This window comes from Enoplosus armatus, chromosome 3 (genome assembly GCF_043641665.1).
Source record: "Enoplosus armatus isolate fEnoArm2 chromosome 3, fEnoArm2.hap1, whole genome shotgun sequence".
NCBI classification, from domain to species: domain Eukaryota; kingdom Metazoa; phylum Chordata; class Actinopteri; order Centrarchiformes; family Enoplosidae; genus Enoplosus; species Enoplosus armatus.
In genome coordinates, this window is record NC_092182.1 from 14,278,290 (window position 1) to 14,293,052 (window position 14,763).

The 14,763-nt window shown below is 40.4% G+C and overlaps 2 protein-coding genes across 2 annotated transcripts in view; one reads left to right on the top strand and one right to left on the bottom strand.

Annotated features, from left to right (window-relative positions):
- The first annotated feature begins 611 nt into the window (after positions 1-611).
- LOC139282810 (parapinopsin-like) lies at positions 612-3,398 on the top strand. Its single transcript, XM_070902697.1, has 4 exons — positions 612-942; positions 1,134-1,462; positions 2,174-2,416; positions 3,282-3,398. Exons 1-4 carry the CDS (start codon positions 612-614, stop codon positions 3,396-3,398), a joined length of 1,020 nt encoding a protein of 339 aa, XP_070758798.1.
- Positions 3,399-6,552: 3,154 nt separating this feature from the next.
- cacna1da (calcium channel, voltage-dependent, L type, alpha 1D subunit, a) overlaps positions 6,553-14,763 on the bottom strand; it is a 53,849-nt gene continuing 45,638 nt past the window's right edge. The window contains exons 41-49 of the mRNA XM_070903524.1: positions 13,135-13,268; positions 12,142-12,258; positions 11,307-11,695; positions 9,468-9,494; positions 8,657-8,785; positions 8,338-8,477; positions 7,654-7,760; positions 7,030-7,347; positions 6,553-6,858 (exon numbers count right to left, since the gene is read on the bottom strand). Coding sequence (XP_070759625.1) covers positions 6,553-6,858; positions 7,030-7,347; positions 7,654-7,760; positions 8,338-8,477; positions 8,657-8,785; positions 9,468-9,494; positions 11,307-11,695; positions 12,142-12,258; positions 13,135-13,268 — 1,667 coding nt within the window. The remainder of the gene's footprint in view (positions 6,859-7,029; positions 7,348-7,653; positions 7,761-8,337; positions 8,478-8,656; positions 8,786-9,467; positions 9,495-11,306; positions 11,696-12,141; positions 12,259-13,134; positions 13,269-14,763) is intronic.

Below are 14,763 nucleotides of genomic sequence, written 5' to 3' on the forward strand. Positions count from 1 at the left end.
GCTTCAGTAATAGTGAAGAAAATGCAAGCAAAGTACCAAAGTATGTTCAAGTATGTCAATTATTGAATGAACACCTCTGTCCCTGTGCCAAAACCAAACCAACTAACCTTTTCCCATCTAGCTACATATGTCTTATATATATATGAGACATTGATTTGTGTGCTTGTATCTTCACTAGTTTGTGTAAAGAAAGCGAGAGGCAAAGAGAAGGAAAGAAAGTGAGGGAAAGAACCAGAAAGAGATCATAAATATTTACTGTTATCAAATGTACACACAGAAAGCTAAACCAGCAGTCTGTTCATCTCTCTGTGAGGTAGGAGTGGTTATATACTTGATTGTTTTTTTGCACTTTGCGCTTAGTGGACCAATCCTGGTGAGGAGCACCGTGAAGTCATCCTGTTAAAGTGCCTTTACAATCAAGCAAAAGGTGAGGGATCAAGGATCATCATTTGGAGGAATTACTCTTTGTTAAGTCCCGATCTGGACGACTTATTCTTAGACTCTGGGCATCTAATCTCAGCTGCCGCACTTGAGTGGTGAGATATTGGAACATCTAGAAGCTCCAGGACAAGAACAAAACTGCCCGACCACTTTTTCAAAGCTTTGCATCCATGCAGCCATCAGGTTTGTTCCCAAATGCTTCCTTCTATCTGGGCCCACACGGGGAGCCCCCTCTGTCACGCACTGGCTTCATCCTTCTCTCCATCATTATGGCCCTTTTCACCGGTCCGGCCATCGTACTCAACGCCACAGTGATCATCGTGTCCCTCATGCACAAGCAGCTGAGGCAGCCTCTCAACTACGCTCTGGTGAACATGGCTGTGGCTGACCTGGGCACAGCCATGACCGGAGGGGTGCTGTCTGTGGTCAACAACGCCCAGGGGTACTTCTCTATGGGAAGAACAGGCTGCGTGATGGAGGGCTTTGCAGTGTCCTTGTTTGGTGAGAAGTAGTTTTTTCCTGATATTAATCAGAATGATAGTACAACATGAATATCCTTTCTTGTGTAAATTAAGGTGCGTTTTGTTATTTTGTCCTGTTATTTCTTAATGATGACAATGATTATTTCAGTTTAACAAAGATCACCCCCCTGCTTCTTCCCCCTGACTTTGCTTTCTCTCACTTGTCCGCAGGCATCACCTCTCTGTGCACGGTTGCTCTCATCGCAGTGGAGAGGATGTTTGTTGTGTGTAAGCCGTTGGGGCAGATAACCTTCCAAAAAAAGCATGCGGTTGGAGGTATTGCCTTATCCTGGCTCTGGTCCCTCACATGGAACTTACCCCCCCTGTTTGGCTGGGGCAGGTATGAGCTGGAGGGTGTCGGGACGTCCTGTGCACCGGACTGGCACAACAGAGACCCTCATAACGTCTCCTACATCCTGGCTTACTTTGCCGTGTGCTTTGCCGCTCCCTTTGCCCTCATCATGGCATCCTACACGAAGCTAATGTGGACATTACACCAGGTGAGCATTTCAACATTTGGCTTCATTATAGGCAGTGGTGGAAAGTAACTACTGTAAGTACATTTACTGAAGTACTGTACTTACAGTAAGTACAATTTTGAGGTACTTGTACTTTACTTAAGTATTTCCATACATCAATTCAAAGGGAAATATTGTACTACTATTGTTCAAAATGAGATTTTACATCTAAAAACATTTATTAAGTTTATAAATTACAGATCAGAAAAAAAAAGCAGTGTTGTCACACTTCAGATGTTTGTAAGGTGTTAGCAGGTCTATTTTCCCCTCTAAACTTCTCAGATGATTTCATTTAAATAACTGTTTGATGCAGAAAGAGGTAAAATGATCCAATAATTCACAAAAAAAACAATTAAGGAAAAGCCAAAAAATAAAGAAGAATGCAAATTTGCATAGCAGAACTTTTTTCAGATTTATCTTTTAACCCTTTGGAGGGGGCCAGAACCCCCCCCCCCCCCCCCCGGTTGGGAAACACTGGACTAAACTACCAAAGTGGATATTTAAAATAAACTCCACCATCTGTTAGTTTTCTGCTTTGTAGTTTCCCATTTTTCCCATGATGCACTGTGCATGCAGGAGACCTGAGACATGAGGACAGATTAAGGTTCATGATGTGCAACAGTGGTATCCTGTCAGTATCGAACCAGAGGCTTTGCAGTCATGTTTTATGCATATTTACATTGTGTGCTACAGGTGTCAAAGATGGCCTGTGTGGAAGGTGGTGCAGTAGCTAAAGGAGAGATGAAGGTTGCGTCCATGGTGGTCCTGATGGTCCTGACCTTTCTGATCAGTTGGTTGCCTTATGCCAGCCTGGCCATGCTTGTGGTCTACAACCCTGACGTGGAGATCCACCCGCTGGTAGGCACAGTGCCAGTCTACCTGGCCAAGAGCAGTACTGTGTACAATCCTATCATCTACATCTACCTCAACAAACAGGTACTGAGACACCACATACAGATAATAATTTAATGCAGCCAGATATGAAATAGGTTGATGTGAATCAGCTCTAAAATACTTAAAATACTGTTTTGGGACGTCAGCACCATCTAGTGGTATCAATAGACAGTATGTCTTATGTTAAGAAAGATATCCAGAACAGGAATGTGTGTTTCTGTTGTAATAAAGACACATTTTAAATACAACAATAACGTTTTGTATTATATTGTAAATATTATCATTTTAATAGGTACATTTCAAATACACAAAAATATTTTTTGATAGAATTTCTTTATTCATCATCTTTTTTAAGAGTAACAAAAAACAAAAAGAGCCATTATGTTACATTATTTATTATAGTTCTCTGAACAATTGCAACACTTTAAGTCCCCCTATTTAGCATTTATAAGCACCATAAAAAAACATTTAATAAATGGTGTATAACACACTCTAATGTAGCTGTAAGCAGATATAAGGACATTTTAATTGTTAAGTTTATTAATTTACGGTATTTGTCAACAATCACAACTTCTCCTACCAAGCCGTATTCCATTTATTTTATTTATTAAAACTGTGTTACACTTGTTTCTGCTTTGTTTTTACCATTTACTAAATGTTTAGTACACTGCTTAGAAATGCAAAAAATGCCATTTAGTTAGTTATTGTTTATTTGGAAATATCTAACAGTATTGTAAAATATTAATTTTATATTTATTTCTATATCATATATATTATGTCATTTATATGATTTTGATCTATGTTTGTTTGCATAGTAATGCACCTTATACTAGCTGCTGAATGGGGTCTGAGTGTTTGTTAATACATTAGATCTTGGCTGAACTTTTAAGTATTTTGTTTTCTGCAGTTTCGTAAATACGCAGTGCCCTTCCTGCTGTGTGGGAAAGAGCCCTCGGCGGATGATGAGGCATCAGAGACGGCGACGACTGTGGAGATTTCAACCAACAAAGTGTCTCCCGCCTGAAACATACACACACCTACAAATATCACAATATGCCCGAAATGTGTATAATTCAGTTTAGTCGTCCTTTTTGTCACCAGGTACGCAGACGTCAGTGAAATGACTGTGTTTGAATGTCTGAATGTGGTTTAATGACTGAAAACTGTCTCCAGTGTGTTTGTTCTCTAAAAAGTGCAGAATACAAATAAATGAGAACAGTACTTCAGCATAAGTTTATTCAATGATGATCAATAGAAAATAAAATATCAGTATCGATTCAAATAAAGTCAAGGCCAAAATAAAATGAAAAATACAAAAAAATGTATTGATACAAAACCTAGAAGGTTATAATAAAGCATTTGCTACTAAGAGAAATGATGTTTACTGAATAAAAACATTAAGGAGCAAATATCAAGACTTTCAAGTAGAGAACATTACCATGGGTCTTTCCATACTTTTGTACATATTTTACATTATCTTCTATTTTAATACAGCTTTCAGAACATTAATAGTTGTAATAGTAATTATAATCATAACAATATGAAGAAAACTAATAGAAACGTTCAAATCAATATGTGTTTCTCTGTAAACTGGTACTTTACCATTTTATTTTTTTTACCCTACCTGCCAACAGAGAAACAGTGCACCTTGAAAATATTTTTTAATACTCTTTCATTCCCAGCATTGTAAGGTGAGGTGTAAATGACAAATATAGATTCCACTAAACCATACACACAGTCACAAAAAGTACAAAATTGTCTCACCTTAATACACAAATTTGTTTAGAAAAAGGAGAAACAAAAGCACTATACAGTTACTTGTGCAAAGACAAACAGCTATGTGCTAATATTTAAATACCATTGGTATAGACTGAACCAAATCGTTATTTTCTTTTTTTCAGGAATCCCTGACATGAGGTAAAAGTAAGTTCTTTTCATCTTTAGTTTAACACAACTTTTAAAAGTGTTTACAAAATAATGCATATCTTCAGTTCATCAGTACTGTAATTGCTACGAATAGTACAATGTGCCTGTTATGTGCATTGGTCCTTTTATATGACAGTCATCAACAAAAGGACTAGAACACATTTTTTTTTACTCACAAACAATTCAAAGAGCCCTTTCAATGTGCACACAAAATGGAAAACCTACATTTTCATGACAGTATTCGGTTGAATTAGAGTACAGTACGCACTCGCCTACAAATCAAACACTCATGAACAACAAATCACATTAACCCCAAATATCCTTGGTGCTAATTCAAACTCTGCATGGTAATGCCTGAAAGAGCCCACTTGAGTTTATTTAGTCCAGTATCCATGTTGTAATAGATCAATAAATGATAATTGATAAGATATTTTGTTGTGGGCTTCGGTTGCTTCTTTCTATGCATCCAGGGTTAGTTTTCCCTCCTAGTGTCATTAACAAATATGATTAGGGGAAAAACACAAAGTTTCAATCCTACCTAATCTCTTTCAAAGACTCCACTGTGACAGACAGGTAAGTTGAGACAATGATATGTTGTCACCGTTGCCTAACGAGGTATACTGTATGCAGGAACCAGGCAGGCTGAGAGAGAAAGGGGCGGGGGGGTTAGTATTGCTTAGCCTCTCTCCAGCATCCTGACACCAGGACACCCTCTGTCCTTCCACCTACAACACATGTTGGACTGTTTCTGACCTTTGGATGTGAGCATGTGTCTCCTGCCACCACAGGCTCCGAGGCCTCACACACTACATGAAGGCTAAGATGTGATTGCCAAGATTTAGTACAAAGGTTTAATGGAATTACACCATGATCAACAAAGAGCATGTCATGGAAAAATCCCAGCACAAGCTATGAGAAATATTAATTTATCCCTGTTATTACCATCTATCATTTTTCTTTCTTTCAGCAGCAAAAAGGCATTTCAGAAGGGGCTGACGAAAACTAGGTTTGACTCTGAAACCAACTAAAAAAGCAGCATTGTTAATGCACTATGCATTTTAAATTCTTGTGCATGCCCTGCACAAAATATGCAAACAAATGTGGTCATCACATCTGTATAAAATTTCAGCACTGGATCCTGGAGGCTTGCCTTCTAAAAATGCTCCTTTAAAGGGGGCTTAACCTTATGCAACTGGTGTTGGTTTAATGAAGTAACACATGTACTCCTATGCTAAGAAATCAAAGCCATTTGCATATCTTGTGCAGTAGTGTTGTCACACAAGCAGAACCTCTTAGAAATGCTGTTTTTAGGCAAAATAAAGGGTGCATATTAGCAAAAAAATAAAAGGCAAATAAATATCAGAATATTGTACCTAATAAAATAACTCAAGTCTGCTTTTTATATCATAACAGGAGTCATGAGGGTCCATATTGCTGATCTTTTAAATGATACATAATTACAAAATATAGAATATCTCTTTACAAAGTTTCTTTTGTTATATAATACAATTTACAGCATATCAACTATGAAATATTAATCAGGCTATTCTAAAAGTTTAAAATAACCTGCCTGCTAGTGCATTTATCACAAAATGCTTTTGTCGCTTCAAAAGTACATATCTCAAGTTGAATGATGCTATAAGTAGGACAGTTAGTTCCTGCATAATCTGGTACAACTCTACTGGTGCTCTTCACTTTTTGACTCAGCTGTAGCGATCATTAAATGGTCAGTTCTAACAACAAAGGGATCAAGTTATAGTAACGACTACGGGAGGAGGAGATATGCCTTTCTACGCTTGCATTGAAAACTTGCATGATATGCCACACCTTAATAAAGTGACCGAGGTAATGACATCGTACATCTGATTGTCATCAACCTTAGAGACCCGCCCTAGAGAGTATCTCACACCTTTGCCAACTGGTCCATCTTTCACTGGCGTCAATGTCCTCATCTCTGATTGGCTGCAGGCTGAACCTGTATGTCACCTCCAGGTCAAGGCCTTTGACAGGAGGGTGCAGTCAGTCCCTCTGTGCTCAGCAGGGATGGTATCTGGCTCTGTGCTGTGACCTCCTTTGCTGGCAGGTGGAGAACAATTAAATGAACGGGACTAATGTGTCTCTCTTCTATATGCCTTTTCTCTTCAATGTAAAAGGCACTTCTTTTGGTCAGAGCCAACAGATGCATTTCTTTTTTTAATTTTCACTGATTTAGTCTGACAAGGTTCTAAATTGCAGATGTTCTCCAGCCACTGCTATAAAGTTGTGATGCAGATCATCTCGTCTGCCAGGTCCTCCTCATAGGGAGCTCTCGGTTCTGTCTCTGGCTCCTCGTCGCTGTAGCTGGCTGCGGTGTCCTGCAGTTCATAGTCCCTTGGAGTCAGAATGGGGAACACGTTGACCCCGTTGACGCTCGGGGCGATCCCTCCGTTCAGCAGGTGACTGGCTGCACTCTCCATCTCATCTATCGTCATCTCACACGCATCCGCTATCTCGTGCTTTGTGGCAGCGACGAACTTGGGGTCTTTGGCGTATCTCCCAAGCCCCTCTGATATCAAAACCTGCTCGACAGAATGTAAGGAAAAAATATGTTACTGTGGATCTTGTTTTACTTATCTTGCTTGTCACATTTTGCTTTGCAGCATAAATCTAAAATGTTGCCTGTGGGATCAAATTATTTTTGTCAGGCACATTTTTCCTCTCCTTAAATCCAAACCAAGCCTCAAACTCACCGCTTCCACAAGACTGGTGGCGCTGCCTCTCTTCTGGTGGTACTGGTTATGGTACTCAGGTGGCACCTGCAGGTGGACAGGTGAGTACGTCCTCTGGGAGAACTCGGGGTCGTCTGTGTACCAGGAGCTCTTGCGCACCGACACTTGGCTGCTGGCAGCGCTCTCCCTGTGTGGGTGGTCCACACGGATGAGAGGGGTGTAGTATGGTGACTGGTCTTTACTGGCCGGAGTGGCAGGGGGAGTGGCCCAGGAGCGGGTGGAGCGGGTCGGAGAGAGGTGGTGGGCTCTGCTGGAGTCCAGCCCTGCTACAGCCATAACCTGATGGGCCACGAGAGACACATGATACAAACACAGCCGCACCACAGGCAGATGTAGTACAACTACTACTTCTACTACAGGAGGATGTGTGCACAATTTACCTTACTTCAACGAATACATACATTTTAAAATGTCTTTTTAATGAGATATTTTTTGGTTATTAGAGAAAAATATGATACGTTTCTTTCAATTTAGAGACTGAGGGACGTAATAAAGTAAATGATCTAAACATGTCCAAAATGTGAGGCAGTGTTCAAAACAATATAAGTGAGCAAACAGTACACGTGAGACATGTGCCTGTGTTACCTGGTGCTGCATAAGGTGCAGTGGTAGAGCAGTACGCTGATGTGGAAGCTCGTCCTGGCTACTTTGTCTGCGCAGACACTCAAAGTTGAAGGATGGCCTCCTGTTACCTGAGCGAGTGAGGAGTGGACCAGTGAGTGACCTCATGCAGGAAACTGACAACTGACAGCATGCAACATTGCGAACACTCGGGGAATATGAAACTGGGTGAGAAGGTAAATCAGACAGTGAGTGTTAAATGTATTGGTATGAGAGCATTCAGTTGAGTGACGCTTTGGTGACAAAGAACGCTGCTTTATGACTTCTTTTATGCAGAGCTGCATGTGTAACATAGTCTACAGTTGGTTTATAGCTAGCCTACAGCCTGCAGTTTTCTTTTTATTGCGTTCAAACTAATGCAACATCAGCCACCTTGACAACATCACAGAACAGTTATGTACATAATATTGTTGATATTTCATCATATTTGCTTCTATTCTTCATATATTATATTTAATTAAGATCTAATCTGAGTGATAACAATTATATTTCGATAAGAAACACGTTTCAGCTTTACACTCTACCAATGTTTGGATATAAATATAGTTTATTAAAAAAATTATACAATTTATTTCTTGGGAAACTGTATGTAGACATGTATAAGGTAAACATGTAACTCAGGCTGCAGGATACAAGAGGGTAAGATACCTTGAGGTGTGGCAGGAAGCAGCCGTCTCTTTGGTGACCTCCGTGAGTCGCGGTAGAGAGGCTGCTCGTCATCGTCATAGTAACTGTCAGGGTGATGGTAACCTTTGGGAGTCTCATACTCTGTGTCACTGTTCTGGTACCTGTCAACATATAGAATAAAGAGCATGTTGGAAGGTAATAGTTACACACAGTATCTCAAAACCTTTTAATTTCGATTACACTTCTGTTTCTTTATACATCTTTGTATATGTCTCTTATTCTGAGCAGGGCGTAACTGCACTGCTACACAAGCTCAAAAGGCAGTCAGGAAGCGTAATACCTGTCCCCTGACAGCATACTGTCGTCTTCATAAAACTCCTCCCCGCTGTAATACTCCCCAGAGAGGCGGTCTTCATCAAACTCTTCCTCCCTGCGGATGGTGGGGTGGCGTCCATCCACTCCATGGGACCTGATGAGAGGGCACAGGGGTCAGAGCGTGTGCACACTGCTGCTGTTCGGGGGGGGTTTACTTGAACAGAGCCATGCACTGCCATGCAGACGCAAGCCTCCAGGGGGCAGCGATGCAACTGACCACCCTTATAAAAATGAACCACAGCCAAACCAAGACAACAGGCAATTTCGGGCTGAAGAGCATCACTCTGTCATCTAAACATCCCATCCATTTTGAGGTCCATCATTAGATTAATTAAAACACAGATCACTTCTGGTTAGGAATCGTGGAGTGAATTAAGTGTAGGACTTTGCAATTTTGGGGGTGTGAGCATAAAACTAGTGATGACTAGCAGTGAGGTTTTTAAAAACATTTTCTTACACTTCCTTGTTTTTGAGCATCTGGGTTCTTCTTCAAAGCAAGCACGTCACTTTGGCACATGCATAAAGCAGGGCTGCTCTCAGCGATATGCTGGCCACTAACATTAATGTTATTTACTTTAAAGCATTGACTCAACTGCATCATAACAGAGGCAGATGATAACCAGACAAATGACTGGCCAGCATATTGCACATAACACTGATTTAGCAAGGATGCAACAATTCACCGATCCAAAACCAAGTCAAAATGAAACAAATAAACATAAAAATCCTTCTTTTGCTGACAAACTGCTGGAGCCAAACCTAGAGAAACAACATACCTAACATAGGTCTCATAGTAGCGCCTTCTGTCCAAGAAAGCAGAGGGATGGTTGAGAGAAAGCATTTTGGTTAGGAAGGAGAAAGGTAGGAGAGAACACAGAGAAAAGGGCGGAGAAAGCGTGACATATATATCATACAGTATATGAATCATATACAGCATTCTCATATATATGTATGAGGAGGAGAGAGCGTGATGGCGGACTCCAGTGTTGGTTGATATTCCATTTTCTATTCTTAAGATAAAACTAAAAATCATTTCTCTTTTGCAAAGTGGCAGCGATGAAATTGTCCCCGAAAATTATTGGGTACTAAAGAAAAACAGGCCCAATACTGGAGCGGCTGACTAAACAGAGCACGGAAAATCAGGAGATAAGTGTACTATTGGTCACTTATGAAATTAACTGTCAGCATGAGAGTGGGCCTGCGATCCATTATGGAGTGAAGGGTTTACAATATAGGTTTGAGAAACGGGAAGGTTTGATAAGAAGCTGGGTCGTGCCTGTGGGAAAAAAAACACTTATGCAACAGATAATGTCCTCAGGTCTTCTCGTTGCAGCAAACACTCAAGGCATCGGAACTAATGTCAATGTTTGTTTGTTTTTTAACATTTCCTCAATTATGTGCCGTCATACAACAAGAGAACAAGAAATACATTTAAAAACTTCTGCAATTATTTTTTATCCATCCACTGAAGTTTCAGCCTTCAAAACTTAAGGTGAAATCCATAATCTATATTATCTATATCTAGATAGTTTGAAACTCTTACACTTGCTGTAAGATGCTATCATTCTGTGATATTCTATGTCTTCTATGAGCTATTTTGTGGTGAAGTATTTTATACTTATCTCTTAACAGTGTGTCTCTTCATGAAGGAATTATGAGAAAGCCGTGCTTAATAGGAAAAACACAACCAACTAGGACAGGGCATTAATTCAAAATAACTATCTATCATGTTTCCATGTACTGTATGTATCTTGAAAAAAATCCCATATCTTAATTTGACTTAAATAGTTCAAAGTTAGATGAGAACATTGAGACCATTGTCATTACTGTCCCGTAAAAATGAAGCTACCTCCAGTAGCCAGTTAACTTAACTTAGCTTAGCGTAAAGACTGGAAACAGCGAGCCACTAAAGCAACAGGATGAAATGAATTCATTTGTGCTTTTCACCTTTGAACAGAGCCAGGCAAGCTGTTTCCCCCTGTTTGCAGTCTTTATGCTAAGCTAGGCTAACCGTCTCCTGGCTGTAGCTTCATATTTACCGTACAGACATAAGAATGGTATCAATCGTCTCATCTAACTCTCAGCAAGAGAGCGAATAAGCGTATTTCCCAAAATGTCTGTCAAATTTAAGGTTTTAAAATGGCACTAGAATGATCTTCCAAAAGGCTTTAATTTGAACTTGGTATGGTATGGTTTGCACTTAAATAAAAAGTATTTTCTACTTTCATCATTGTCTGTATTAATACTTTGACCCCACTGTATTATATAAATTAACTGTGACATAAAATTTGTCATTATCACCCTGCATATCTGGTATCTGCCTGTTCTAAGAGTCTCTCTCTGTATGAAGGTTCAGTCTTGACTCAAAGTAAATTGATGAGTTGAGAAAGAAGAACTTTGCTTTCAGTGTTACAGCTACAAAAATCTATCGTGTCTATGTTGGAAATATCTTGATGTGATGTGACTTTACATGTTTAGTTCACATGTAATTACTACATTTCGCAAGTTCAAAAAAGTCATGTGCTCAGAGACACAGGACATACTGATATTTCAGATCTCACTCTACATCTGTTGTTTGAAACACTTCAAAAGGTTGATGATCAGCGTGTGGATACCTTTGACCCTGGGGTGTCCGAGGCTTGTCGTAGTCGTAGTAGGAGCTGCGAAGACCTGGGTAGCCATTGGGAGGTGCATGTTCATAGTAACGATGGTGTCCTCCATTGGGCAGACTGGACACGTTGGCATTGTTGAGGTTGATGTTAGTAGATTTGGGAGACTTGCCATAGGAGTTGTGGTGGCGGTGGTGATGATGGTGGTGGTGATGATGGTGGTTGGGGTGGGACATAGCATTGGCTCGAGACAGGCGTCCCACCGGCTGCTCCATGTGGGCGTAGTGAGGTGGAGGCTGCACCTGTAGAGGTCGCTGTGTGGCGTTGGTCTGATGGCCGTTGGATCGCCGATGACCACCGTTCATGAGATGGTTACCGAAGAGTCCACCGTTACGCTGTGGAGGAACGCTCAAAGTAAAACCACCGGGGCTGCTACCTCTTACAAAGCAGCAGAACAAAAGTGCTATTGATGTTAAGTCTGGGGGCTGATTTTCTTTTCAGAAACTGTATGAGCAAAAACAAGTTCAGAAGCTGGTTTCATGGCACATGCCGTGAGCAAAATGAATGCACTGTTTGAAGTTTGTTGGAATTGAAATGGAGGAAAAACAAAGGAAGCCAAAATAAACCAAATGAACAAAAAGCTACATATGGTAGAAATAGAAATTAGAGACAGTACATCTACTACACATTTAGCTTGATATTTCTCTGAGTACATTTGCTTTTATAAATATATTCTTTATATGTGCATTACCATGAAAAACACCAGTAAGTAACTTAACAAGCACAATATTTAGATTTAGCCACAAACATTCCTCCTGGCATGTAAAATTAAATCAGTTACCCTATAAATTTCCTCGTCTTCCTCTGGAATAAAGTCTACTAGCTCGTCATCCTGCAGATCACATGATATCGCTCGGCGAATTTCGGGCCCAATATCATGCAGTGTGCGAAGGCCAGCCTGTAACCATGACAATAAGAGGGCTAAACGCTACAGTGTGGGGGGGGCCTTCATCTTATAACTCACAGTACGAAATATGACATCATACAGTCACAACCACCACACATACTGGGCATACACACACACACACACACACACACACACACACCTGTGCTGGAATATGCAACACCTGACATTTACAGTACTGACAGACTGTGAGAGATGAGAACACACAGACAGACAAATGTGCTCTCCTGAATGCAGCCTGCTGTGAGTACTACTTAGCTGAAATGTCTTGTGTGGCATCCAGCTGTGCTTTGTCTCACATATGCTGCAGTGAGTGCGGTAAATAATTACTTTTCTTCCTCTCCATTCCTTTATAGGTGTACTTAACCACATTAGCAAAATGTACACAAAAATGTCATTATGAATTAACTAAAATCTGGTCCTGTTTACTGCCTGATAAAGATATATGGGGTATTATTGTAGCCATATATCGTACATTATAAGGTAACAGAAACGACAACAAGCTTTGCATGTAAATTTCATGGGTTGATGAGTGAATTGTGATGCACAGAAAACACATGAGATGATGGCTGGAGACGATGGCACACGCTTAACATCAACATTGATGATATTTAAAGACGCAGAGACACAACACATTGGAAACATTTAAATCACAGTAACAGATTCATACTGTACACCAAGATCATGAACGTCCTGCTGGATCATAAACCATAACATTAGCACACGTAATGATATTTGAATGAAATGCACAAAGACACGTTTTACACGCTTGACTCAACAGAATTACAATGCTCATAAATTCACGCAATTTCAAACAACCTCTCTCTCCTCTTTCTCTCAGAAATAACACACAAACACTGTGAGACTCACCTGTAAAGCGATAGCTGTGTTGTTCTGGGAGGGGTGAGCACCCACCAGGCCTTCCTCTTTACGTTTCTTGAATTTCCTAAAGTAGTCCTGTATCAGGAAGGTGGCATAGAACTTCCCCACGGTTACCTCATCATCTGAGTGAACAGACCACACAAACGCTTCCTGTGTCAGCAGGTCACTACACACAGCACCCTGAGAGAGAGAGAGAGGGAGAGACTCTTCTCCTCCCTCGTCCATTCTCCTTAAGACTGGGGCTCCATCACCTTAGGACTGCAGACAAGTGAGGCACTCTTCAACCCCAATCAACTGAAATGATCTGACCAAATTATATACATCCATCTTGATGGTGTATATACTGTACCTCAATCTGCACCACCTGAGATCCTTTGCTGTGTTTTCAAAAAGAACAGAAAATCAAATATTTGCTACAAAATATTTGCGTTTGTGTTTGTGTATTTAAAAGTGACAACTTCTACATTATTTGACTTTAAATTGGATGGATTCAGTGGGAGGAACTAATGTTCAAACACCTACAGTATCAATATGACCCTTTAAAGCTGTGAGTCATAACAACTGTAACTCCTCTGTCCCTTCTTCTTCTTAATGTTGGGCTACTGATGAAGAGGACACAATGAGCAGAATTAAGGTCAAATAGACTACGAATAAACAGTTCGATTAAAAAAACACTGCTACCCTTTCAATTAGCAATGCGTAATTAGCAGTGACATACAGGCTTTCAATATTTAGATAACATTAATTTACCTTTGAGAGACTTTTGTTTAATTTGTTTGATTTTTTTGTGAGGCAGGAGGGTGTATGAACCAGTTTTTTTATGTTGGAGAATGCCATTTAATTTACTACTTTCGCACATGCAAGCAAGCAGATCTACAGTATGCATCATATATGTCAGTATGTTTGCGAAATTCACCTGTATGTGCTCATATATGCTTTTTTGTGATACGATGTGTGCTAGCCAGTGAATACTTGAAACTTTGCATGGGCATGTTCTTGCTTGTATTTTTGTCCCATTGGATAAGTTTTTTTTATTTGATGAGTGTGTGAGAATCATTCTGAAGCAGGGGTCTGAATCACTTTGAACAAGCGCGCTGGGGACAGAGATCGGAGAGAGAGGCAACACTAGTTCCATGCCACCACCCTAAAACAGAACTGCTTCAGAATATTCTGAAGTGCCTCAGAGTTTGGATACAGAGATATAAAAGTGTGAGAAGAATAAGCTGTGGAAGCTCAAGCAGTGAGAAAAAAAGGGGCAGAGATTAAGACAATGGAGACAGTGAGAGAAATAGAGACAGAGATTAGTGAGAAAGACAGAGCATGCACTTGCACAGTGGTCTACAAGGCCATGCAAGCCCAAAGCCCAGCAGACAGTCAGTGACCTCCATCAGTATCCGGGGCATGAGGGAGGAGTGTGGATCAAACACACATGGATAAGAAACACACTGCTGAGGGGGCAACCAGGAGAACATGAGCCGAGCAGAAACAGCACGATACAGCTTTACTTGTGTGTGAGAATTATGTGTGTGTGTGTGTGTGTGTGTGTGAACGTGAGTTTTTATTTAAGGACAGAGCTATGAAAGAGCTGTTTGGAGCTTCCTGTAATTTTATGCAAAC